The sequence below is a fragment of the Nuphar pumila genome, chromosome 10 (assembly GCF_984573655.1).
Source record: "Nuphar pumila chromosome 10, dmNupPumi1.hap1.1, whole genome shotgun sequence".
In the NCBI taxonomy this organism is placed as follows: Eukaryota; Viridiplantae; Streptophyta; class Magnoliopsida; order Nymphaeales; family Nymphaeaceae; genus Nuphar; species Nuphar pumila.
In genome coordinates, this window is record NC_143258.1 from 106,867,871 (window position 1) to 106,894,972 (window position 27,102).

At 36.8% G+C, this 27,102-nt stretch overlaps 1 protein-coding gene across 1 annotated transcript in view; it reads left to right on the top strand.

Moving 5' to 3' along the window:
• The first annotated feature begins 2,414 nt into the window (after nucleotides 1–2,414).
• LOC149827806 (uncharacterized) overlaps nucleotides 2,415–27,102 on the top strand; it is a 58,741-nt gene continuing 34,053 nt past the window's right edge. Inside the window, exons 1-11 of the mRNA XM_090019646.1 lie at nucleotides 2,415–2,470; nucleotides 2,705–5,614; nucleotides 5,702–5,809; nucleotides 5,884–5,984; nucleotides 6,186–6,276; nucleotides 6,607–6,717; nucleotides 6,818–6,883; nucleotides 8,407–8,466; nucleotides 8,597–9,148; nucleotides 9,866–9,985; nucleotides 10,094–10,213. Coding sequence (XP_089875772.1) covers nucleotides 2,753–5,614; nucleotides 5,702–5,809; nucleotides 5,884–5,984; nucleotides 6,186–6,276; nucleotides 6,607–6,717; nucleotides 6,818–6,883; nucleotides 8,407–8,466; nucleotides 8,597–9,148; nucleotides 9,866–9,985; nucleotides 10,094–10,213 — 4,191 coding nt within the window. The 5' untranslated portion in view covers nucleotides 2,415–2,470; nucleotides 2,705–2,752. The remainder of the gene's footprint in view (nucleotides 2,471–2,704; nucleotides 5,615–5,701; nucleotides 5,810–5,883; nucleotides 5,985–6,185; nucleotides 6,277–6,606; nucleotides 6,718–6,817; nucleotides 6,884–8,406; nucleotides 8,467–8,596; nucleotides 9,149–9,865; nucleotides 9,986–10,093; nucleotides 10,214–27,102) is intronic.

Genomic DNA, 27,102 nt, shown 5'->3' on the forward strand with positions numbered 1-27,102 from the left:
ATGTTCAATCTCACATGACAAGGAGGATAAACTACTTAAGATCAACTGCAAGGTAATTTATTAGGCCAACATTTGCATTAGAACTTTATACATGAGCTTCAAGATAAAATAATAGGGCATCACATCATCAACACTAAGTCTCCCTTTTTTAATGCCCCACAATTCCTACTAAATCAAGCAATGGCAAGAATATGAGCAGAGATGTAGTGAAGGAGATGATGACAATTACCTTTGCTTCTCAGAAAAAGACATCAAGTGTGAGGCAGAGAGAGGAAGGGAGCTCGATTGAGAGATAAAGCACTCGAGATAGAGAGAAAGGGAGGGAGAGCACCAGTTGCATATAGAGAGAGGCATAGAGATTATTTGATTGAGAGAGAGGGAGGGAGATCTAGGGTTGTAGAGAAGTATAGAGATCGTTTGAGCGAGAGTGGGAGTGAGAGAGGCTGACCTAAGGTGTTGTGAAGGTCCAACAATGGTGCACGGAGGGGTTGATGACATAACAAATGTTTGACAATGGTGCGTTGACTATGCGACGATGATGGTGCATTGATGATGCAACAAAGGTATGGGCAAAGGGGCGACGAGAGGGAGAAGAGATAGGGAGCTGCGTGTTTTAGGGATAAAAGGAGTACTTAAATACCCTAATTGGATCTAAATAAGATCCAACAACCAACACAATCCCGTTTTGATTGAGCAGCTACACATTTCTCTCTATATATAACATAAAATGTAATTCATAATTTATATAATGTATAATATATATAACATAATATTATATGTAATATATATTATATTATATTATATATAATATATATTATTATAGACACCTTATTTTGGATCAAGACATTTCTTATATGCAAGAGATTTATGTTGTTGGTTTACTTCAGAACAAAGTTGATTTTGATATTATTTTTAGATTTCAAAATGATATTTTTATGATTTAAAAAAAAAATTAAATAGAAGATGCCAACTTTCCAACGAGCCAAAAATCAGATTAATTTGACATTAGAGTAAAAAGTTATGACTAAAACAAGAGGACTTATTTAGTAAAAAAATTATTTTTCAGGTAGGTCTCACTTTGAGCACATTTTTAATCATCAAAACGATCAAATTACTTTTTTTACTTAAAAAATAAATTAAATATTAGGATTTTATCTCTACAACACACCAAACCATGCCTCAATATGACATTCATATAGGAAGTTATGACCAAAACAAGTTAACATATCATGTTTATTTTAGTTAATTTCCTAACAATTATGGATTGTCATTAGTAAATTGCAAACGATAATTGAATTGTTGTTAGTAGTTTTGAGATTATCGTTATGTGTTGTCATCACTATTTATTGACAACACTATCTATCATCAACATTTTTTTGTCAACTTTGGAAGGCATGCTTCTTGGAAAGACTGTACATACCATATCTGTACATATCATATCTCGACCCCTTTTCCAAATTGAGATTGAAATATTCTCAAATCAGAAAGCACTTATCAAATCTCATCTCCTAAATCTAGGTTAAAGTAGTTTGGACCAATCACACTGGCCAATAGGAGCCATTCATGTCAACTTTTGATGGATCTAAAAATGCACAACCTGGATATTGAAAGAACTTATCCAGACCTACTAAAAAAATTATAAATAGGGGTTCACCCCTTATTCCCGCATCTAGAATTCAAATCTTATTTACATCTTTATCCTGCAGAAATCCATGTAGAACTAGACCTAGCCCACCTAGATTAGTTGAACCTACTTAACTTAGCCTAAGATCTAGATCCTTGATCTCACTGTTCATTGGAAGCCCGCACTTAGCCGAAGTGCTGCCCCTATTCCACTTCACTCGTTAACAACATAGAAAGGGCTACCTAAGTTTGATGCATTTTACTTTTTATTTTTATTTATTTATTATATTTTTATAAGTTTAGAATTCTCTAACTATAGTATATCATGTTTGTTTTTTCTTTTTTTGAGCTTTGATGGCTTAAGCCATCAAACTCATTTTTTTTATATTAAGATCTAGGTATCAGCCACATACACTCGTGCAAGCTGAAGACCCACAAGTAAAGATTTCAAGCTCTTGGTGCGGTTGATCCTTGCTCAACAGAAAAAATGCACGCAACCTTGAAGGATGAACCTCAAAAGACTCAAAACTCTTAAATTTAGATCTTATTTTTGACCCATTTTCTAAATTTTTCTAGTGAAAACCTCACTTCTTATTTTAAAAAAATTGAGATGCAAAATTACATATTATATAATAGGCCCGGCCCGGCCCGATTCAGGCGATGAGCCTAACGGGCGGAGTTTTCCCAACGGGTCGGCCCAAACCAGCCGGTTCAATAGCGGTCCGGGCCGGCTCGATGCCCACCCTGCGCCAAGGGAAAGTATAAAAGAGGAAGTTCTCGCTCTCTTGCCCTTCCCCTTTTCGTTCTCTTCCTCTATGTCGGATTGTTGCAGCGAGAAGAAGAGAAGGTACGCTATCTCTCTCGGTTTCTCTCTCTCTCTCTCAGTTTCTCTCTCTAAACTGCTACTCTTCCTGTGTAATTGCCTAGATTTTGCTGTTTCTGATGAATTTCAATCAATTTGTTGAATTAGTTTTCGTTAAAAAGGCAGCCAATCCATATTCATTTTATCAGTTTTTTCTTTTTTTGCTAAATTGAACCTAAAGACAGGTTATGATTGTCTTTATTTCTCTGATGATGGCAGCTGAATCTTTTGTCTCTCGGTTAGTGGGTACAAAAGGGTCTGTTTGCAATGGGTAGGAAAAAGCCTGCTGCGGGGACTGATGAAGAAGAGCCTCCAGTCAGGAGTGCTGCTGTTGGCAAGAAAAACAGGAAGAAAGATAATGTAATCGATGATGATGAATACTCGATCGCAACTGAATCCATAGATGATCAAGAACAAGGGATGAGGGATAAACAAACTGCAAATGACAAGCATCAACTTAATCAGAAAACTGAAGAATTAACTGGTTCAGCTGATGATGTGGTCTTCCCTAACAAGAATCAGAAAGATAAGAAAGGGAAGAAAGCGCCTATGGAGAACATTGACGAGGCAGAGTCTGGGAAGAAGAAAGGAAAGAAAGGGAAGAAGGATTTTAAGGTTGATGACGATGAATTTGATGTTGGTGGTTCTGTGAAAAGCGAGTCAATACAAGGAGAAGAACAAGACATGGAGGCTGCAGGTGCAGGTAAAAAGTCAAAGGAAGTTGATGGTGATTTGCAAGAGAAAACAGATAATGTTGGTGCTCTGGATGATATAGATGCTGCTATGTTTGCTAAACCAACTAAGAAAAAATCATCAAAGAAGGCTTCACAAATGGATGCATTTTCCTTGTTTGCTTCATATGATGATGGGGAAGCAAGTCTGCAGGAACCATCACAAGCAGAAAAGGGTGCAGAAGTGGATGATGAGACAGAAGGCATTGTTTTTACAGGAAAGAAAAAGAAGAAAGGTTCTAGAGCTAAAACTACTGAGACTCTAGGCGGAACTACCATGACCAAATCTCCTGATAATGAATTTTCAAGCAGAGATGAAAAGTCAACTTCAGTGGATGAAATACAGCATGAAAATGACATCAGGGAAGACGCAGAAGCTTTGTTGGTGGGGAAGAAAAAGGGAAAGAAGGCCAGCAGTGGCGCGTTTCCTGAGTCAATTGAAAAAATTGATGCACCTATTGGTGAAGAGAAATCCATTGAACAAGAAGATGATGAACCTACAATTGTTTTCTCCGGCAAAAAGAAGTCTAAGTCTAAGAAAAGTAGTTTGATCTCTTCCGCTGGTTATGATATGATTCCCGTAGAAGAGGAGACTGCAGTTGCGGCTGATGTTCCTGCAAGTAATAGTAAGGGAGAGGATGACTTTGGTAGGGCAGTTGATGCACAGGGAAGCGGAGATCAACGTGACTCAGGTCTTGCAACTAAGAAGCAAAAGAAGAAGAAGAAGAGTGGAAGAACAGCGCAAGAGGAGGATGATCTTGATAAAATTCTTGCTGAACTTGGTGAGGCTCCACCAGCTGCAAAACCCACTCCTGTGGTCACAAAAAATGAACCTGTTAGTGATGGCCTACCTTCTGCAAAACCTGATCCTGGGGAGGTGGAAGCTCAGTTAGGAATCATTGAACCAGTTATAACAATGGATGCTGAAGTTGAGGCTGAAGAATCTGCAGCTGCAAAAAAGAAAAAGAAGAAGAAAGAGAAGGAAAAGGAGAAAAAAGCAGCAGCAGCTGCTGCAGCTGGTGCAGATGAAAACCAAGGCACGGTAATAAAGGAAGAAGCACAGGATAAGAAGAATAAAGTCTCAGATAAAAAGGTCCCCAAGCATGTTAGAGAAATGCAAGAAAGGCTGGCAAAGTTGAAAGAAGAAGAAGAGAAGAAGAAACGAGAGGAGGAGGAAAGATTGAGGAAGGAAGAAGAGGAACGGCTTCGCCTTGAAGAGCTTGAAAGGCAGAAGGAGGAGGCTAAGCGTCGGAAGAAAGAGAGAGAAAAGGAAAAACTTCAGAAGAAAAAGCAAGAAGGTAAGCTTTTGACAGGTAAGCAAAAGGAAGAAGCTCGCCGGTTGGCACTCATGAGAGAGCAGTTTCTTGCTCAAGGTGGGCTTCCCACTGATGGTGGTGGTGTAGCAAAAAAGCCAAAGTATGAGAACAAGAAGAAAAAACCTCCCTCTGCTCAAGTGGATGCCAGTGTTTCGGAAAAGGTTGTAGAAGTAGAAGAAATGGTTGAAGATCAGCATGACATTGTGCCAATGTCGGAACAATTGGATGTTGAGAAGATTGTTGAAGATGAACAGTTGGATGTGGAAAATGTGAATGAGCTAGAAGTTGATCATGAACCTGAGCAAGAGAATGATGATGAAGAGGATGAGGATGAATGGGATGCAAAAAGTTGGGATGCAGATGTTGTCTTGCCTGTTAAAAGTGCATTTTCAGAGGAGGAGGGTGATCCTGTGGTGAAGAAAGGCACAAAGCGTGTGATGGGCCCATCTGTGGATTCAGTATCTTCCAAAGCGATCACTGCATCTAGTGCACATCCTTCCAGTACAAAAGATGGTGTGTCATCTGCTGCTCCAGCGAAGCTTCCTGCTGCACCAGTGAAGCCTGTTGCTTCTGGCAATGTCAGTGAAAATGAAGAAGAGGAAAACAGTGGTGAAGCTGCAGAGGTCAATAAAAGGAAAGAAGCAGTGAAGACAAGGGAGCAGCGGAAAGAAGAGGCTCTTGCCAAAAGGACTGCTAGTGATCTACGTTCTCCAATCTGTTGTATCCTTGGTCACGTTGATACTGGTAAGACTAAACTCCTTGATTGCATCCGGCACACAAATGTTCAGGAAGGTGAGGCTGGAGGCATTACACAACAGATTGGTGCGACCTATTTCCCGATGGAAAACATAAGGGAGAGGACCAAAGAGTTAAAAGCTAGTGCAGACTTAAGGGTACCGGGTTTATTGGTAATTGACACTCCAGGGCATGAGTCCTTCACGAATTTGAGGTCACGTGGTACAAGTTTATGTGATATTGCAATTTTGGTTATTGACATAATGCACGGGCTAGAACCACAGACAATCGAATCTCTGAATCTTTTAAAATTTCGCAAGACACCTTTTGTTGTTGCCTTGAATAAGGTAAATGTGCTTACTTTTTCAAGCTGATTAGATGTTTTTGCTCATAACTTTCTGTGATCTGTTGTAATACTTGCTCTGGATGTAAAGGTGGATAGGTTATATGGGTGGAAAAGTGTTCTTAATGGGCCAATTCAAAAAGTCCTTAAACAACAGTCCAAAGACGTGATGGTAGAGTTTGAGACAAGGCTTAATCAGGTCAGTTCCTTATCTTTCTAGAATTTTGATGTAAGTTGTGCATTTTTTTCATCTACTTTTTTCTTTTATATTAGATCATCACTCAGTTGAAGGAGCAAGGATTGAACTCTGAGTTGTACTACAAAAATAAAGAAGTTGCAAAATATGTCAGTATTGTGCCCACAAGTGCGATTAGGTATGTGCCACTGGTCCATAGCAGCAGTTATACTTGCCTGGATTCTCCTTAGATTCATCCTGCATTCTTGGAACCAACTTGAGCTAAAAATATTTGACGATGCAATTAAACACAAGCAAAACAAAAGTATGGAGGTGTCTAGTATTTAAGATACCACTATTAGTCTTAACTTATTCGTATTCAATGTTTCTGGTGTTCCAGTGGTGAAGGCATTCCTGATCTTCTCATGTTGTTGGTTCAGCTGACACAGAAAAGGATGGAACAGAAGCTCATGTTCATCAGTGAAATAGAGGTATACTACAGTTCTTCGTATGAGTAAGAGTGCTATGTCAGAACAGAACTGTCATGTATTCGACAATTTAGTTTGTGAATTACTGTTCATTTAAATGTTTGTTACTGCTTGTTTTCAATTTCTTTATTTATTTGCATTGTAGTAATTTTTCCTTTTAAATCCAGAAGTCTATATCAGAAAACAGGAAAGGAAAATTCTAGGGCTCTTTTGAGATACTCATGAGTGCTTCTTATCATTTCTTGTCATAGGCATCACACTCATCTTTGTTAGCTCTTATTTTAATTTATTCTTATTACTTCTTGATGTTGCTTTTGTGAAACTGTTCCACAGTGCACTGTCCTGGAGGTTAAGGTTATTGAAGGGCTAGGGACGACAATTGATGTTGTCTTAGTTAATGGCGTGCTTCATGAGGGAGATCAGATTGTTGTGTGTGGTATGCTGGTAATTCATTGCACTCTGTTTGTCTTTGGTTTCAAGATCATTTGTTAGTTTTTTGTGCTTCACTTTAGATCATGCATATCCCATTCTTTCTTATTATCAGGGTCCTATTGTAACAAATATTCGAGCTTTACTGACACCTCATCCAATGAAGGAGCTAAGAGTTAAGGTATGCAGAAGTTCTATGCATGCATTCTTTTTCTTTTGGCAGGCATTTTACAAAAATCAATTGCCCGAAATCTTTCTATGATGCTCCTTTCATTTGAAGGTATTCTGTCAAAGTTATAGGCCTCATGTCAGACTGAGGGAGTTGGGTATGCAAGGAGTTGCTGAACTAAACTTAAATAAAGTGCATTTTATGTAAATTCCATATATTTAAGTCCATTTTATGTAAAATTTCATAGGTTTAGAATTTCTTTAGAATGTAGCAGTATTATTTGTTTGATTGAGGATGAAGTCGCTATCAACCCATCACTATCACAATAATGAAATTTTCCTCTCAACATTATCACAAAATTTAGATTTTGTTTTAGTTATTTCTTTGTGCTTTAGTTCAGTATTTCAATCTGATATACATGTGTGAGGATGATACTAGAATTCCCTGTTAAGATTTTCATGTGTATGCTAGTTCCCTATGCTTCCAAGATCTGCAGGAATTCATTACTCTCAAGGTCCAGCAGACACCACGATTTTTTCTACTGCTTTTTGGTGCTTTCGAGATTGTCAAACAATACAATTACAAACAACCATGGAGGCCGAGAAAATGACTTTTAGTTTCTATTTTTATTGTCGACTTAATTCCTGACTATAGGCTGTTATTACACGCATGGCAGAACCATGATGTGTTGTTGCTCATTATGATCTTGCAACAATCTTTTTTTTGTTTCATGTGAGTTGATTGTTGTTTCTTGAAAGGTGATGTTTTCTCAGTTTAGTCTTCTAAAGGTAGTTTGGGTACACCCAATGTTTTAAAACCTTGCAAACTCGTTGAATCATTTGATTTGGCCCGATTTGTTCATTTACTAGGTTAACCCAGTGAATGGACTTGGGAGCCAGCAACACTAGGTTGCACTTGGGCAAGTGAAGCTGCATCACACTGAGTTTTGTTGGTTTATTATATATATATGAAGCAGGAGGGTTGTGAAAATGTGTGTATGTATGTATGTATATACATACTACATACATTTTTACAACCCTCCTGCTACATATATTATGTATAAAAAGTATATACATACATTGATAATATAATATACAACAATCATACTATATGTATTTTCATATTATGTAAATTACAAAATTTGAAATTCTTCATGACTCGGCCAAGTCATGAGTCAACCCATGCTGAGACAAGTTGCGACCTTTGGGTTTTAAACACCGGGTATGTCTCAATATGATAAAATGGTCAATACTGTGAAATGCATAGATAGAACCCAAGTATTTGAAATGTGATGTTACAATATAAGGGGACCTCTTACACATCTTAATATTGGAACATCATTGCAAATGAAAATTGTTTCAGAAGTAACAAAATCACAGTTATAGAATATTGCTAGATTATATGTTAATGAACAGCTGAGGTACCCTGAACCTCTTTTTATTATTTTGTATTAAGGTTTCTATCATCTTTGGCTTAAAAAGGAGAAAAATGAAGATTAGTAGTTTATTTTCATCATATTTGTCTCTACACTGCAGGGAACATATCAGCATCACAAAGAGCTCAAAGCTGCACAAGGAATCAAGATTTCTGCACAGGTGACTTCCTTTTCTGCTTTCCTCTTCATAGTTGTCAATGCTATCATGCATAGTGTTGAACATGGTACAATCTTGAAATGCTTAACACTCTATGCTACTAAAGTATATATACAATTCCTATGTCTTGCAGGGCCTTGAACATGCTATTGCAGGTACCCAATTGTATGTGGTCGGGCCTGATGATGATTTGGAGGAAATAAAAAAAGAAACAATGGCGGACATGGAGAATATCCTGAAAAGAATTGACAAAAGTGGTGAGGGTGTGTGTGTGCAAGCTTCAACTCTTGGCTCATTGGAAGCTTTATTAGAATTCTTAAAAAGTGTTAAGATTCCGGTTAGTGGGATAAATATTGGTCCAGTACACAAGAAGGATGTTATGAGAGCCAGTGTTATGCTGGAAAGGAAGAAGGAATATGCCATTATTTTGGCATTTGATGTCAAAGTAACTTCCGAGGCTAAGGAACTTGCAGATGAGACTGGTGTCAAGATATTTATGGCAGATATTATCTATCACTTGTTTGACCAGTTCACAGCATACATCAACAACCTTAAAGAGGAGAGGAAGAAGGAGGCAGCTGATGAAGCAGTTTTTCCATGTGTTCTTAAAATTGTGCCTAATTGTGTTTTTAACTCGAAGGATCCAATTGTCCTGGGGGTTGATGTTCTTGAAGGAATTTTAAAGGTTTGTGCTCTCCATTTTCTCAAAATCTTACCCTCTATAAATCATTTTTGATAACCTGTTGTGCTTTTAATGCCTCTATCCATTATGACCTTCATGAGAAGTATCTCATATAAGATTGAAAACGTTAACTAAAATGTTGAGCCATAAATTGGAAAGAAGAGACTTTAAGTTTGATTTTGAGCTACTTATGAATTTAGAGACATAGCTTATACAAATAAACCGGTGAATTGGTCTTACAACTTTCTAATCTAAATGTATGAGCAATGCTATGTTTGATGACTACATCTATGTGTTGGATTTGGGAGACCTATCAAAGTATCCAAAAACAAAAGAGACTTCCACCAATGGTGAAAACGACATCTTGCTTGTCGATTATTATCCTGCCTCAAATCAAACTCATGGAGAAACTTAACAGTTAACACTGTTCTGCGAAGGAGAAAACCTCAATGGTAACAGTCCTTCTTTGGCCCTACTCTAATTTGTATACCTTCAAGAGACTTTATTTCCATTGGAAGAATTGCTTCTATGAGAAGTATCTTGTAAGTTTGAAATATTAACTGAAATGTTGAGCCGTAAATTGGAAGTAGAGTCTTTAAGGCAGATTGTGAACTACTCATTAGAAACCATAGCTTATACAAACAAACCAGTGAATAATTTTCTAATCTAAATGTATGAGCAATACTATGTTTGATAACTACGTGTATGTGTTGGGTTTAGGTTGGTACTCCAATTTGTATACCTTCAAGAGAGTTTATTTCCATCGGAAGAATTGCTTCTATTGAGGATAACCACAAACATGCTGATATTGCCAAGAAAGGCCAAAAGGTTGCTGTGAAGGTAAAGTGCAGCATTGTAGATGCATTAATATGATTTGGTGTAAATTAGACTTCCATTTCTTTTTCTTTTATTTGTCTGATCATATGCTGACTACATTTTATTTTGCAGATTGTTGGAAGCAACCCTGAGGAAGCTCAGAAGATGTTTGGTAGGCATTTTTTGATTGAGGATGAACTTGTTAGTCAGATCTCGAGGAGGTCTATTGATGTGCTCAAAGAGAACTATAGGGTATGGTTTTCTGTCAATACTTGCTTCTGGAACAAGCTTTTTGCTTGTGTTGCTTTAATATTTTTGTCCATTGTCTTCACCATGGCTACAAGTTGGACTACACAGTTTCCATGCATGTTTTTCATGCATGAACATGTAGCCAATGGTAGTGGGCAACAGACAATGTTGCAAAAAAATGTGCAGCATTGTTCGGCCCTATAACAACCCACCAAAAAAAATCATAAACAGAGCATATTTAACAACATTAGAATAAATCACCGGGTAGCATTAAGAAACAATTAAAAATTTAGCTAATCATGACAACATGCAGAAAATATTTTATCAGGGAGCCAATGTGGATAAAAAATTTATGATATCAAGGATGTTTCGATGCCAACCCATAGGACAACATCGATCAACCTACTGACATCCATCTCATTGTTAGAAAACAAACACGGATAGCCTGTTCTTGACCCACACAGGGGTCAGTTTATGTACCCCGGCCAAAAGACATTGATCTTTATCAAATCGGCATTAATGGCCTAACCCGATTTTGGTTTATTTTCATTCTCGGCATAACAGCCAACCAAACCACTAATATACAAACTTCTGGACAGGCTTAACACAAGTGTAACAACCAAGTCCAGGTTTGATTTCACCTCGGTTTTGAGATTAATTCACATAAACAATTTCTTAAACAAATCCGAATTTCAGCAGGGCATAAGACAACATTAAATACAATTTTAACTAACCCAATGACATCAAATACGATTTTGATATAAAAGCAATTATGACAGCCTCGAAGTAGCTATGCTGAGCAACATTAACAGGGCTGACAAATATAAATTAATGCTGCCATGCATTATAACAGAAAAATCGGTTCTATATGGTACGGAATGTTGGGCTGCCAAGAGACATCATATTCAAAAAATGAGTGTAGCTGAGATGCGGATGCTTAGATGGATGTGTGGAAATACAATAAAAGATAAGATTCAAAACGAGGAGATACGTAAGAAGGTAGGTGTTGCACCCATTGAAAATAAGATGCGAGAGAATCGTTTACGGTGGTTTGGACATATTCGGCGAAGGCCTAATGATGCTCCAGTTAGAAGGTTGGAGAAATGGGAAAATATATTAGTTAAAAGAGGTCGGGGTAGGCCTAGGAAGACTTGGATGGAGATGATAGGAAAGGATATGAATGCTTTGAACCTCACCGAGGACATGGCATTGGATAGAAATGATTGGAGGAAAAGGATTCATGTGGAAGACCCAAAATGAATTTCTTTTTTGGTTCATATCGCTGACCCCAATTGTTTTGGGATGAAGGCGTAGTTGTTGTTGTGAAAGGGAGGTAAGTACATGACAGATCAGACCAGATCTGCATGTGCAAAATCCCTGTCTGATCTACATAAGATCTGCATGTGCAAAAGCGCAGCAGATCTGACCAGGACAACGAGCTTAAGCTCAGCAAATCGGCACCGAATCTGCCTGCTAGAGTAGATCTGCATACATGTATATATAGATGCTCCAGATCTGCATACTCATATGCCTGACAGATCTGATAGCAACAGAAACAAAAAATTTATTTTCAGCTGCACATATATGTAACATTTAACAGATCTAACTAAAAAAAATACATGTACGGTTGCAGTAATGAACCACTCAATCCATTGATAAACAGCATACTAGCACTTGAACATAAATAAGATTCTTTTTTTTTTTTTAACAATAAAGGTAGCAAAGCTGTGACATGTGAATATGCTGGATACGTAAGCACTTAAATCGATTAGTTTGAAAAACACAACATTTACAACGGCATCATGCTGGAATCTGCGACAAGTCTGGTAGTCCAAACCAGACCTCGCATAATCAGTCCCATGCACACACACACACACACACACACACACACACACACACATATATATATATATATTAGGGCCTGCGGCAGGCCTGGTTTGGGGTCACATTTGGCCCAAACCAAAACTGCGTTGGCTGGTCCAAACATGGTCGATTCCAAGATACATATATACTTATATAAATATCAGCATATGTATATAAACATATATACATATAGACAACATGCTGTTGCAAAGAAAAATCAATATTTAAAACATGAAAAACAGGAGAAATAAGCCATGTGTTTGTAAAAATAGGGTTTCATGCCTAAGTGCATCAAGGCATGTGATAGAACATGTAAAGAAAAATCAGATTTATTATTTTTCCATCTAGAATCCCCACACAAATCTGATTTAAACTATTTCTCTCCGTTCGAATCAAGAAAGGAACCCATACCTTCGTTTAAAAACGGAAAAAGAGACCGAAAATAACGTTGGACGATCGGAACGGAAGGAAGTCCTTTTCCTTCTTTCCTTCCTCTTTTCTCTTTCTCTCTCCTCTCCCACGATTTTCTCTCTCTCCCTCTTTCTCTCTTTCTTTCTCTTTTTTTTTTTTGAGTTTTTATAGAGCCGGCTCCTTTAGAGGGTGACACCCCTCTAGAGTCCGGATGTGGTTGAGGATAGAGTTCTACAAGTCTCTCTCTTTTTTTAACTACTTTTATCTCTTAATTTATTTTTATTATTTTTATTATTATTTTTTGAGTCTTTCTAGAGGGTGATGCCCCTCTAGAATCTCTTCTTGATTAGGTAGAAATTATAGAACTCCACCGTATCCAAAAATAAATTTTCGGAATTAATTAATTAATTATTAAATAATTAACTTCCAAAAAGTTTCACAGGGCATCTCACCCCTCTGGGAGTCTTTTTTAAACTTCAAATTTCATCAATTAAACCTTTATATTGAATTTGAAACTTTAAATGTATTGGACTTGGATTTTGGATCTGGATCTGATCCAAGATCCAAATCCATATCTAATATCCATATAGATCTCAAATTGGACCAGATATTGATTAATATGGGTCTTAGATTGGGTCCAGATCCATATCAACTTGGATCATATGGATCGGATCAGATTTGATCCAATCCAGAACCGGCCACATCCAAGCGGGTCATTTTTTAAAAAATGCGTTTTTCGGGCCAACCGTAGCCCGAATTCAGAAAAACAAAATATCAATGTTTTTAGAATTTTGAGACATCTAATGATATATTACTTGAATTTCGCCTTCGAATTTTGCCTGAATTTAACCCTAATTTCGCTTGATTTTAAAGGTCAAAAATAAAATCTTTTTACCAAATCTTAATTGGCTCGTTTAGGTCTTGTTAATGGGTCCTGGGCCACGCCCAGACTCAACTGACGCCACCTAAAATCGAGGATTTCTATCGACTTTACGAAACACTTAGTTAAATTTTATGAAGTTTCAGAATTTAATATTATAGAAAAATACACGATATTACACCTAGGGGTGGGCTTCCTTTTTATAAAGAAAGAAGAGGATGCCTCCTCCACTTCCACTAAAAAAACTCCTTTACCTGGGAATAAAACAAACCTAAAATGGGGAGGAGACGACCCTCTTTTGTTGTTCATATTAATATGATTCTGAAAAAAGAAGCTTTAAAAACTTTTGGATCTGGCAGAGATCCAAGTATCCAAGATAACAACATCCACCTGTATTCAACATATTTTTAGATGTAAATCAAGGAAAAAACTGGAAAAAGTTAATCTGCATGTTTGGGTTGGACTATATCCATATGAATGTTAAAACATATACATATTTATATATGTATGTACCTTTATATATATACATTTATATCTATGTCACACGGACTCGGCTAAGGAGGTGCCGCACCCGAGTCGACACGCCCCGACACGGGTGCGGACTCGGGTGCGGCTTCGGACTCGGCCCGGACTCGGTCAACGAGTCCAGGCCGAGTCCGTCCACATTTTGGACTCGGTCAACTTTGACCGAGTCCAAAAATGTCCCTAAAAAACTATTTTTTTATATTTTTTATTTAAAAAAATATATATAAAAAAGGCACTGTGACTGTGCAGTCTTTGCAGTGTGCACAGTCTTTGCACTGTGCACAGTCTGTGACTGTGCACAGTGCACAGTGCTGTGCCTGTGCACAGTGCACAGTGCTGTGCCTGTGCACAGTGCACAGTGCTGTGCCTGTGCACAGTCACAGTCACAGTCTGTGATTGCACAGACACCTGTGGCATTTTAAAAATAAAATAAAATTATATATATATATATATATATATATATATATATATATATATATATATATATATATATATATATATATTTTTTTTTTTGCCGAGCCCCCGTGTCCAAAAATTTTAAAATTGTGCCGCACCCGCACCCGCACCCATGTGACATAGATTTATATGTATATATATTTTGATGTAATTAGTAATGCCCTCTATGGGCATTTTAGTCTTTTCCTTATGTTATAGTAGCTATCCATTAGGGACTGCATTGTAATTCTTCTTTTTCTTTTTTTATTCTTTTCTTTGTTTGTCCTTTCACTAAAGCGAAAGGACCTTATTGTAAAAGGCCCTTAGAGCCATTGGGGACATCCAAATGGCTATACTTTTTAGCCGTTTGGAGCTCTCCAAGGGCTCTAAGAGCCCTCTTGTGGCCTATTTAAAGCGGCTCCTTGGCTCTCTCTTTTATGCTTGTTTCAAGCCTTTCAATACATATTATTTTTAATATTTTTGTGTTGTCTTTCTCCCTCTCTTATACTCTTTGTGAGTTGAGCCCTTGTGTCTTATTGTATTTTGCCCATTATAGGCTTGTGTGTTTTGTGAACTCTTTGTAGCCCTTAGTGGCATTGTATTAGTGCATATTTGATTTCATTACATGGTATCAGAGTCCTTGGGTGTCTACACCCTTGGGCCTTATTGATTGAAGTGCTTGTAATGGTTCTAATCTTCAAGAAATCTCTTTTCTTCAGCTCTCTTCTCTTTCTTTCTCGTCATGGCCAACAACATTGCAAAGATTGATCTTTCATTCAAATTGAATGGAACCAACTACATGACGTGGATGGCCGTTATGGAGAACAACCTCAAAGGAAAGAAACTTTGGGACTGTACCCAAATTGAAACTCACAAAAAATGAAGAAGGTCAAGAGAAAGCTTTAGATGAATAAAAGGAAAAGGCTATTCAAGAATATTAATCCAAATTGGAGGATTGAGAAAGTGAACATGCTAAGATATTTACATGGTTTATGAACAACATTGAACCTAAAAATTTTTGCAAATCTTGCTAAGTTTAGAAAAGCCAACGAAGCTTGGTCCTTTATGTACACACAAAAGGACCTTGCTAGGTATTTTTTCTTACAAGAAAAAATAAGATCTACAAAGCAAAGAGATATGACTATTCGTGACTATTATAACACTTTATCCTCATTATGGGATGAACATACTCTTTTTGAACCTCAATGGGTTGAAGGAGCTATTGAGATGAGGCAATAACAAATGAAGAAAAAATAATTCTTTCAATTTCTTCACGGCCTCTGTCCCGAATTTGAGCAAATAAGAGGATCTTTGCTCCATAGAACCTCTACTCCTCTTAATGAAGTACTTGTCGAGTTTTGCCAAGAAGAGACTCACCTTTCTATGAATAAGGAAGTTGATGAAGTACATGCAATTTCTAAACCGGGAAACAATGTAAAAGATATAAGCCTCCACATTTTGGGAGGAATAACTATGGTGGAAGAATAAAAATTGTGTGCCATCTTTGTAATGAGTCGGGACATATCAAATCTGATTGTCCCAAGCTTAAGTGGAAAGTGGCTTCTATTGGAGAGAAGACATCCAAAGCAAATGAAAAATCAAAGAGGGATGAAAGCATTAGAGAATCCATTCCTCAACTTACGGAAATTCTCCAACAATTTATGAACAACTCTTTTACTCGATCTACTTGTGGTGTCGCAGTCTCATCACCTCCCGATATGTCTTCTTGGATTCTTGAATCAAGTGCTTCTTTTCATATTACTCCGAATGCCTCCCTTTTATTCGAACAAAGTACAAATTCTTTTAAATCCTTTGTTTCTACCACCGATTGTACATCCTTGGATGTTAAAGGTGAAAGAAAGGAGCCTTCGATCTCCACCTTGCCTGTCACAGAGAAAGAGAGAGAGGAGAGAGAGAGAAGAGAGAAGAGAGAAGAGAGAAGAGAGAAGAGAGAGAGGTTTTAGAGAAAGGGGTTCAGTCAATAATCGGCTGACCCTATCGTTCTATTTAATGTATTAAGTAAAGTAAAAACTAGGGTACGAAAATACCCCTTTGAACATGTTAATATACATATACACCAATTGGGTCTGGACCCGATCCAATATATAAATGGATCGGGTCAGACATATACACCGTGATGACTTCTTTTCAGCCTCCCTCAAGTTGTGCATGGTGCTGAACCATGTACAACTTGCTTTTCAGAAACCAAAATCTGTCCTTCGTCAACCCTTTAGTGAGAATGTCAGCAACTTGTTTTTCAGTTGGCACGTACATAGGCTCAATCTCTTTATCTTCAACTTTTTTTCTAATAAAATGTTGATCTATTTCAATGTGCTTTGCTCGACTATGGTGGATGGGATTGAAGGACATGTTGATGGCACTTTGATTGTCACACAACAACAGTGACCGAGCAATCGGTTCTCCCATTTCTGTCAGGAGATGTCTTATCCATGTAGCCTCGGCCGTGACAGTGGCCATGGATCTGTATTCAGCCTCAGTGCTCGATCTAGCAACCGCCTTTTGTTTTCTACTGCTCCAGGATATCAAGTTTGGCCCAATGAAGCTGCAATAACCGAATACTGATCGTCGTTCGTCTGGATCACCCGCCCAATCAGCATCAACATAAGTGACGATCTCATGGCCCCCGCCTGGATCTAATTCCCTTTTCTTGTATACCAGCCCATCACCAATTGTACCCTTCAGGTAACGAAGTATACGTTTGACTGCCTCCATATGTGACATATGAGGTTCATGCATAAACTGGGATACCTGATTAACTGAATATACTATATCAGGTCTAGTAAAAGTCAGATATTGCAACATGCCAACTAAGCTGCGATACTTAGTGGGATCTTCATATATGTCCCCTTCTTTTGACACTTGGAGTTGTCAACGACTTACAATCCGTCATGCTTGCTCTGCTGAGAATGTCCAACGTGTATTTGTGCTGAGTAAGGGTGTGTATCATTTCTTTTATCAACTTCTACCCCAAGAAAATATCGCAGCTCTCCCAAATCTTTCATCTTAAATCTCTGATTTAATAACTTCTTCACCTGCTCAATGTGACTTTTACTGTTCCCTGTGATGATGATGTCATCTACATATATTAATAGTAAAGTAGTGACTCCTTGTTCATTGTGAATAAATAATGAGTGATCCAGAAGGGACCGAGAGAAGCCATGCCGTTGTATCTCTAGAGAAAAACTGTCGAACCAGGAACGAGAGGCTTGTTTCAAACCATAGAGTGCTCTCTTTAACTTGCATACATATTCTTTGGCTTCTCGTTCTGCATATCCAGTGGGTTGTTCCATGTAAACTTCTTTTAAATCCCCGTGCAGAAAAGCATTTTTTACATCCAGTTGGCTCAATGTCCATCCATATTTAATGGCTAAACCCAACACAATGCGAATGATCCCCATTTTAACTACAGGACTGAAAGTTTCATCAAAGTCTTGGCCTTCCTCTTGTGTAAATCCCTTGGCTACAAGTCTAGCCTTGTATTTTTCAATGCTCCCGTCTGGTTTATACTTTATCTTGTGCACCCATTTTGACCCAACAACATTTCTGTTTTGTGGCCTGGGTACAATCTACCATGTTCCACATTCATGTAGAGCTTCCATTTCTTCATTCATGGCTTCTACCCATCTTCGAGAACTCGCAGCTTGATAGAACATGAGGGGCTCTTCCTCTTTACTTATGGATGTCAAGAACAACTGAAAATCCAATGAATTTTTTTTATAACTTATTCACCTGTCAAGTGGATGTCGAATCCGTGAGGATCTTCTGATATCCATTGTCTGTGAAGATGGATCTGTACTCATACAAGAGACGAATGAGGGCTCTTTCTCTCGCCGGGTGTACACAATACCTTTATACCTTGCTGGTTCCAAGACATCTGGAACAATTTCTTCCGTTTGAGTTCCATTTGCTGATTCCTCATGTGTTTCCTTCCGACTGCAATTTTCTGGACAGTCTACTTTACCATTTGAAAAAAGTTCTGAATTTAACCATGGGTAGTATACCTCAATGTTGGGGCTTGAGTTATCAGCATGAAGGGTTGAATTAGCATCCTGAGCATCAAAGTTCATCTCATCGAAAATTACATTCCTTGATACCTTGACACACCTACTCAGAGGATCATAGCACCTGTACCCTTTGTAGTCTTCTGCATATCCTATAAACCTGCATTTTAAGGCTTTATCTTGGAACTTGTGTCTGAGTGAGCTGTCAATGTGAACATAGCAAACAGACCCAAACACACGTAATGCATGGTAATCAGGTTGTATGCCAAAAAGAGAGAAATATGGGGACTTATTTTTTAAGATACTCATGGGCAATCGATTTATCACATGGACTGTGGAGTGAAAGGCCTCAGTCCATAATGATACAGGAAGATTGCTCTCGTGCATCATGCTCATTACAGTCTCTATAATATGTCGATGCTTCCTCTCAGCAATCCCATTTTGTTGAGGTGTATGCGGGCAAGACACTCTTCTCTTTATCCCATTATGTTGAAGGAAACCAACAAAGTCATTCGAGGAGAATTCACCTCCTCCATCACACTGGAAATTGAGAATGTTGGTAGAGAAAGGATTTTGAACAAAAGAATGAAATCTTTGGAACAATCCAAAAACTTCTGATTTGTGCTTCATAAAAAATACCCAAGTGTAACGTGAGTAACTATCAATGAAAATAAGATAGTATTTACTGCTAGAAAGGGAAGTAATTGGGGCAGGACCCCAGACATCTGAACAAATGACCTCAAATGGCCTTGAAGCTCTTTTATTGATAGAAGCAAATGGTAAGACATGACTCTTACATAAAAGACAACTAGAACACTTTGTATCAACGACCTCTGAACTGAGACTGGACTTGGGAATAAAATTATTCAAGACAAATTTTTCAATAAAATGACGACCACAATGGCCAAGACGACTATGCCAAAGTTTTGGCTTATTACATTCAAAAATATTAAATATAAAATCAGAATAAAAAAATTGACGTTGGTGAGGCTTCAAGGATGAATAGTCGGAATGAATGGAGGAAGGATCTTCTTTAAGATATACATGTTGCCCCATCGTTTTCCTTCAGCGAATGTCTTCCTCGTGCGAAGATCCTTGACATAAACAGAAGAGTGAGTAAATTCAACTGAAGCATTGGCATCATCAACAAGTTTTGAGACAGAAACAATGTTCTTTTGAATATTAGGTGCATGGATGACACTTGGAAGTTTAAGAGAGGACTTTGACATTGGTATAATGGCATTTCCAGTATGTGAGATTGAGTGATGAGATCCATCTCCTGTGACTATGCTATTCTTACCAACATAAGGAGTAAGAGTCAAGAGTTTACCTGCATCACCTGTGACATGAGTAGCTGCTCCAGAGTCGACATACCAAATTCCTTTATCATTTTGCTTCATATTCAATCTTGCCAAGGCTGCCAACAACAACTCCTTTACTTCTCCATCCTTCCTAGACTCTGCTTGTGGAGTTTTTCCTTTGTTTTGAGGATTAAATCAACAATTTGCTTTAATGTGTCCTTTCTTGTTGCATAGAAAACAAGTGGGAATGGGTCTTTGTCCTTGTATATTGGGTGTCGGAAGTATGCCACGACCTCCATAGGTGTTTCTCCCTTGGCCTCCTTTTCCTCGAAAAGAACTTCCTCGTCCTCGGCCATAATTCATTCCCATAGCCAGCACATCTTGTGTTCCTGAATTCCCATGAGAATCTTCAGAAGATCCTTTCAGAGTCATCTCATATTGCGATAATTTCGCACGAAGATCTTCAAACTTTGGAAGTTCTGGTAAACATAATAAGTTAGTCGTCATAACATGATAGTCTGACCCCAATCCACTCAAGGTTTGTTGTACTTTATCCTTTTCACTGACAAGACACTCAACAACAGCCAGTTGGTCCGTGATGCCTTTCATTTTGTTCAAGTATTCCATAACAGACATGGAATCTTTCTTAAGCATTTGAAACTCTCGCTTAAGATACATAATTCTTGCCTCAGAAATTTGTGAATACGTCTAAACTAACTCATCCCACAGTTCCTTGGCCGAACAATCATCAGAAAGTGCAATGAGGACTTCCTGTGAGAGAGTTGAAGTGATGTAGGTCACTAACGATTGATCCCTCTTCATCCAAGTAACATATTTTGGGTTCTTAAGAAGAACAACAGATTGTTCTCCTTTATCGTCCGCCTTTTCCCGTGAGAGGAATTCTGGAGGCGGTGGAACAGATCCATCCAGATGACCAGAGAGGTCCTGACTCTTTATAAATGGAATGATCTGTCTTTTCCAGGTTAAGAAATTGAAGTTATTCAATTTTTCAGAGACTAGCTGACCGAGAAAGCTTAAGGACAGACATGACTGTCCATAAGAGGAATCCATGGAAACCTGGACTGACACTTAGGTATATCACAACAGAGGACTCGGCTAACAGAGTTTTAGGTATATCACAGCCGAGGTCTCGACTGACAGGGCACTCGACTGACACTTAGGTATAGATCAGCAGAGATGGGAGATACAGCAGTTCCAGAACCCACGAAAACACCAGTTTTAGAATCACGAACAAAGTTTTAGGTATATCACAGCCGAGGTCTCGGCTGACAGGGCACTCGGCTGACACACAGCAGTTCCAGAACCCACAAAAACAACAGTTTTAGAATCACGAACTCAGAAATATCTTTTTCAGAATCACGAACTCATCGTGAATACTTCCAGAAAGGGTCGATTTCCAGAACCCACAAAGCAGCAGTTTCAGAATCACGAACTCAGAGATATATATTTCAGAATCACGAACTCAGAAAAATTTTTCACACAGCAGAAATACTTCCAGAACCCACGAAACAACAGTTTCAAAATCACGAACTCAGAAATATCTTTTTCAGAATCACGAACTCACCGTGAATACTTCCAGAAAGGGTCGATTTCCAGAACCCACGAAGCAACAGTTTCAGAATCACGAACTCAGAGATATATATTTCAGAATCACGAACTCACCGTGAATATTTCCAGAGAGGGTCGATTTAAAATCACGAACTCACCGTGAAAAGCTTTTGTCTTTTACCGTGAAATCGAGCCACCGTGAAACAAAAGCAGTTCTTCAGGCACAGTCGTCACGTTGCTCTGATACCATGAAAGAAAGAAGCCTTTGATCTCCACCTTGCCTCTCATAGAGAAAGAGAGAGAGGAGAGAGAGAGAGAGAGAGATGGAAGAGAGAGAGGTTTTAGAGAAAGGGGTTCAGTCAAAAATCGACTGACCCTATCGTTCTATTTAATGTATTAAGTAAAGTAAAAACTAGGGTACGAAAATACCCCTTTGAACATGTTAATATACATATACACCAATTGGGTCTGGACCCGATCCAATATATAAATGGATCGGGTCAGACATATACACCGTGATGACTTCTTTTCAAAAGGAATAGGAAACCTTGAATTTTTTTTGAACAAATCAAGAGTTTTTTGTTCAAAAAATTAGAATTATTTCAAAACTTTATGTTTTTTTTTCGGTTTCTTAAATATCCGATCATGGTTGCAGTCTCTCTTTTTCACCTAGAGATTACTTTGTGCAGGATCTTTGGTCCGGAAAGCTGATTGGGCAAAGCCATCGGAGAGGGGACCTCTTCTATATGGATTTTTTTATATTACCTTCCAAATCTTTTTATAATCATGTTCAATCTAAGGATGTTATGACTTGGCACAAAAGACTTGGTCATCCAAGTGCCTTAAAATTGTATCTCTTTCCATTCTTAGAAAAATTTTGTAATTAAAAAGAATTTACTTGCAATGATTGTATTCTTGGAAAAATACATTCTTCTCATTTTCCTAATAGAAGCTTTGTTTATAAAAGACCCTCCGAGTTGGTGCATTTGGATGTATGGGGACCGGCGCTGTTCATGTCAAAGAGAGGATATTTCTTTGTTGATGATTATACTAGGTGTACTTAGATATACTTAGGTTCAAATCCAATATTTTTTTCATCTTTAAAGAATTTCGTATTCTTATCAAAAACCAATTTCATACTAATATATCTATTTTTAGATCCGATTCGGGTGGTAAATATATGTCAAATAAAATAAAATTATTCGTCAAAGATCTTGTCCCAAAACTCCTCAACAAAATGAACTTACAGAAAGAAAGCAACATTGTTGAAACAATTAGAACTCTCTTTATTTAAAAAAATGTTTTAAAATCCTTTTGGGCCGAACCACCCTTACCTCTTTATATCTTATCAATAGAATGCCTTAATCTTCTCTTAAAAATATTTCTTCTTTTGAAAAATTGTTTAAAATATCTCGTAATTTCAAAAGATTGAGAATTTTTTGTTGCAAATGTTTTGTTCTTTTCAAAGGAAAGGATAAACTTTTACCAAAAGCTCTTGAACGTGTTTTCATAGGCTATGGTGAAAATTAAAAAGGATATAAATGTTATGATCTTAAGAATAATAAACTTTATATTTAAAGAAACATGCTATTTCTACAAGATCAAAATGGTTTTGAACAAAGTGAACCCAAGGAGGAAGTGGATTATTCTTTCCTTTTTGATTTGTTGCCTAGAAATGATTCAACTGCATCTATCAATGACATTGAATGTGGTAATGATTATCTTCATATTGATGGGTTAGTCCCCTTAGAGGGATAATTCCCTTAATGAGAACTCCAATGAAGTTCGTGTGTATACCCGGCGTGAATGTTTTTGAGAACTATTCACAAAATCTCCCATTAGAATAACATCTAGAGGAATCTTTAGTCTTAGAAAAATTCCTAGGACCTTTAGGCCTCCTCAAAGGTTTGTGTCCTAGATTCTTTTTCCCTGAGATATAGGGCTTGTTTGATTTGATGATGCTCCATGCCTATCACAAACCCACTAACTTCCATGAAACCAAACAATATTCATATTGGGTAGATGCTATGAAATTAAAATTAGAAACTTTTAGCAAAGCCAATATATGGGAAGAAGTAAATTTACCGTTAGCAAAAAAGACTATTGGGTGTTGATGGGTTGGGTTTATAAAGTAAAGACTAAGAGTGATGGTTTCTTAGAAAGATATAAAGCTAGGCTAGTTGCAAAGGAATATTCACATGAGTATGATATTGATTATGATGAAACCTTTGTGTCTATTACTAGGATGACTAGTGTTATGACTTTATAATTGCCTTAGCATCCATAAAACAATGGCTTGTTTACCAATTAAATGCCAAAAATGCTTTTCTAAATGGGATCTCTCGGAAGAGATCTATTTGGATCCTCCGCCTAGGTTTGATATTAAAAAAGAGAAAGTTCTTAAACATAAAAAAGCCTTTTATGGTCTTAAGCAAGCTCTAAAGGATTAGTATGGCCGTTTTAGTAAAATTGTTATTGATAGTGGATTTGTCTCTTGTTATACTGATACCGCTCTTTTTGTTAGAAATGCGGGTAACAGTATAACTAATTTTTTTATTATATGTTGATGATATGATAATCATTGGAAGTAATAAGAAAGACATTGAAACAATTAAGAATGTTCTTAAAGAAAAATTTGATATGTTTGACCTTGGATTTCTAAGGCATTTTTTAGGTATTGAAGTTGCAGATTCCTCTATACAGAATGTACTCTTTCAGATGAAACTTGCATAAGATATAATTGGTAAATATGTACTAATTGACGAAAAGGTGGATATTCTTGCGATGATCAATGCAAAGATGAGGGCCAATGGTAAAACTCCTTTAAAAGATCTTACTGAGTGTTGTGAAAAGTGTTGAGGCATAGCGAGGCGCTCCACCAAAAACCGAGGTGAGGCGTAAAGCGTAAGCCTCAAATTTTTTTGAAAACTTTAAAAAAATTATAAAAAAATATCTAAAAATATAAATAAATGAAGAAATGCTTTATTGATGAAATAACAACCAATAAGAAATAAAAAATCTCAAATAAGTACTAAAAAATATGAGATTAACATGTAAAAGTAACTAAAAACTGATTACATAATTAGAAAATATATGAGATTAACCAACAAACATAACTGAAATAACTGGAAAATATATGAGATTAACCTACAAACATAACTGAAATAACTGGAAAATATATGAGATTAACCTACAAAAGTTAAAATATATGAGATTATTTAAAAAAACATGAGATTAACTTTATAAAAGTAACTAAAAAACTGATTACATAACTGGAAAATATATGAGATTAACCAACAAAAGTTAAAATATACTAAGAAACTGATTACATAACTGAAATAACTGGAAAATATATGAGATTAACCTACAAAAGTTAAAATATATGAGATTATTCTAAAAAATATGAGATTAATATATAAAAGTAAGTTACTTTAAGTAACATATAAAAACTGATTACATAACTAGAAAATATATGAGATTAACCAACAAAAGTTAAAATATACTAAGAAACCGATTACATAACTGAAATAACTGAAAAATATATGAGATTAACCTACAAAAATCTTGTTGATTATGTCTTAGAAATCTTAAAAAAAAAAGAAATTTTGTTCTTGCACCTCAGGCTTGAGCCTTGAGGCACAGAGGGCCGCGCCTCAAGGCGCGTTTTTGATAACATTAATCATACTCCTTATCGTCAGTTGATTGAGTCTTTTACATATTTCGCTATCACTGGGCCAGACCTGTCACATGTTGTTCAAAACAAGGTTGTAAGTAGCGTATCGTTACTTGAATCGGTCGTCCCAATAGTAACACTATATCGTATCGTATCATAAATTTTAAATAAAAAATTCAAAAAATCCAAAAAAATCAAGAAAATCAAGAAAAATAAAAAAAGTCATAAAAAATTAGTAAAAATTCTAAAAGATCATATCACATGAAATAATGATGAATTGCACAAACTACATGCATGAAATCACATTATGAAGCATTTATGTCTCTATTACATACCATAAGAGTCATATTTCCATATTACATAAACAAAAACATCTCATAAGAACAATTTTTTTAATAAAACATGAATACATGATACATCAATAATCATAATCATAATCATCTTCATTATCTTCTTCCTCTTCTCCTTCTTTGACATCCACATCATTCCTAAGATACGTGGGGTCTTCATCATCTACCTCTCATGCTCCTTTCATGTTAATCCATTGAATGTCGTCTTCATTTAAAAGCGCCTCTGCTTCTTCTTCAACCCATGCATCAATTTCATCAAAATGCTTTAAACTGATGGGATCAAATTGCTCTTTGTGCCTCTTTGCTGATAACTTTTCGATTTGCCTAAAAAGCTGACATGAAAAAATTAAAATTAGTTGAGTTTTGAATGAAACTAACAAATAAACTTTACAATTTTATATACCTCTGCCTCAATTGTAAGTTGTAGCAAACGTAGACGAGCTCATTGAGCCTTTTGTGCTCCAATCTGTTTCTTCTTTTGGTATGAATTTGCTCGAAGACACTCTAGTTTTTCTTGCATCCATTTGCACTACATTTTTGGCTTAGAATGCGAATGACAAGCTCTTAGATTTGGAAGATTACTTTTAAACTTGGCCTACCATAAGTTTGAAAACAATAATAGATATACAATCATACAAAACATCATAACAAAATAACAATTTGAAATTAAAATTGAAATAGACAAAATAAATTACCTGGATGCATTGTGGCACGGTTTCGCACTGGTGCAGGTCTCCCCATATCATACAATGCATTATCATAAGTTTTTATTTCCTTGTGAATTTGATCTTGAATGATATAACCGGGGTTCAACATTTCGATGCAATCCAAAAGTCCCTTGTTGACTTCTTTGTCCATTTTAAAAGTAGCAAAGTATCTAAATGCAGAATTTAAATAGTATGTTGCAGCATGAAAAGATTGATGAAGTTGCCCAATCCACCTATGATCAATGATGTTCCATATAGGTATGTAAAATATTTTCTTCCCCTTCAAATTATCTCTAATGGTCTAATAGAGATAACCCACAGCTGGTCTGTCTTCACTATCAACCAATCGAAACACCTTCACCAAAAGTATATTTATTTTCAATAACTTCACTCATGAATCCCATAATTCACTTCTGAATACAATATCTACAATTTCTCTAGGCTTTCTTTTTTGTGTATGGGGATATGCATTCCATTCATCTGATGAAAATAAATTTTTTTGTGCAACTTTATTCTTTACTAAACTTTGCAGTCAAAAAATTCTTAACAAATCTAGTAACTGCACTACGAATCAACTCAACACTACTAACATACTTTCTCATTAGGCTCAAAACCCATGTATGATTGTAAATAAATTTAGTATTTTCTTGACAGTATTCAACTATTTGATATACCTCATCCATGCTGCCAATGTCCTTAAGCATGAGGGCAGCACACGGGGTCCAAAAGAATGACCCAAAATTTTCTGCCAATTTTTTACCTGTTGCCCTATAATTTGACGCATTATCAGTAATGAACTGTACAATGTTTTAAGGCTAAACCTCTTCTACAACCTGGTAAAAAACCCTTAACAATACATCTGTTTTCTTGGGTGTATCAAACAAGTCAATTGATTTAAAAAACATGGTTTCTTTGGGGCAATAAACAAAATTTTTTATCAAGGTCCTTGACTTTCTATCTATTCACCCATCTGCCATGATGCTATACCTAGTCTCTTTCCATGACTGTCCAATCTCATCAGAATAAGCTTTTACTTCATTCACATCAGCATCTAAAATCTTTCCTCTTAAAGTATGATATAAATGCATCTTGTATCCAGGCCCAATACTGGTTGACATCTGCCATGACCTAAAAATGAAAGAAATTTATCGCATTG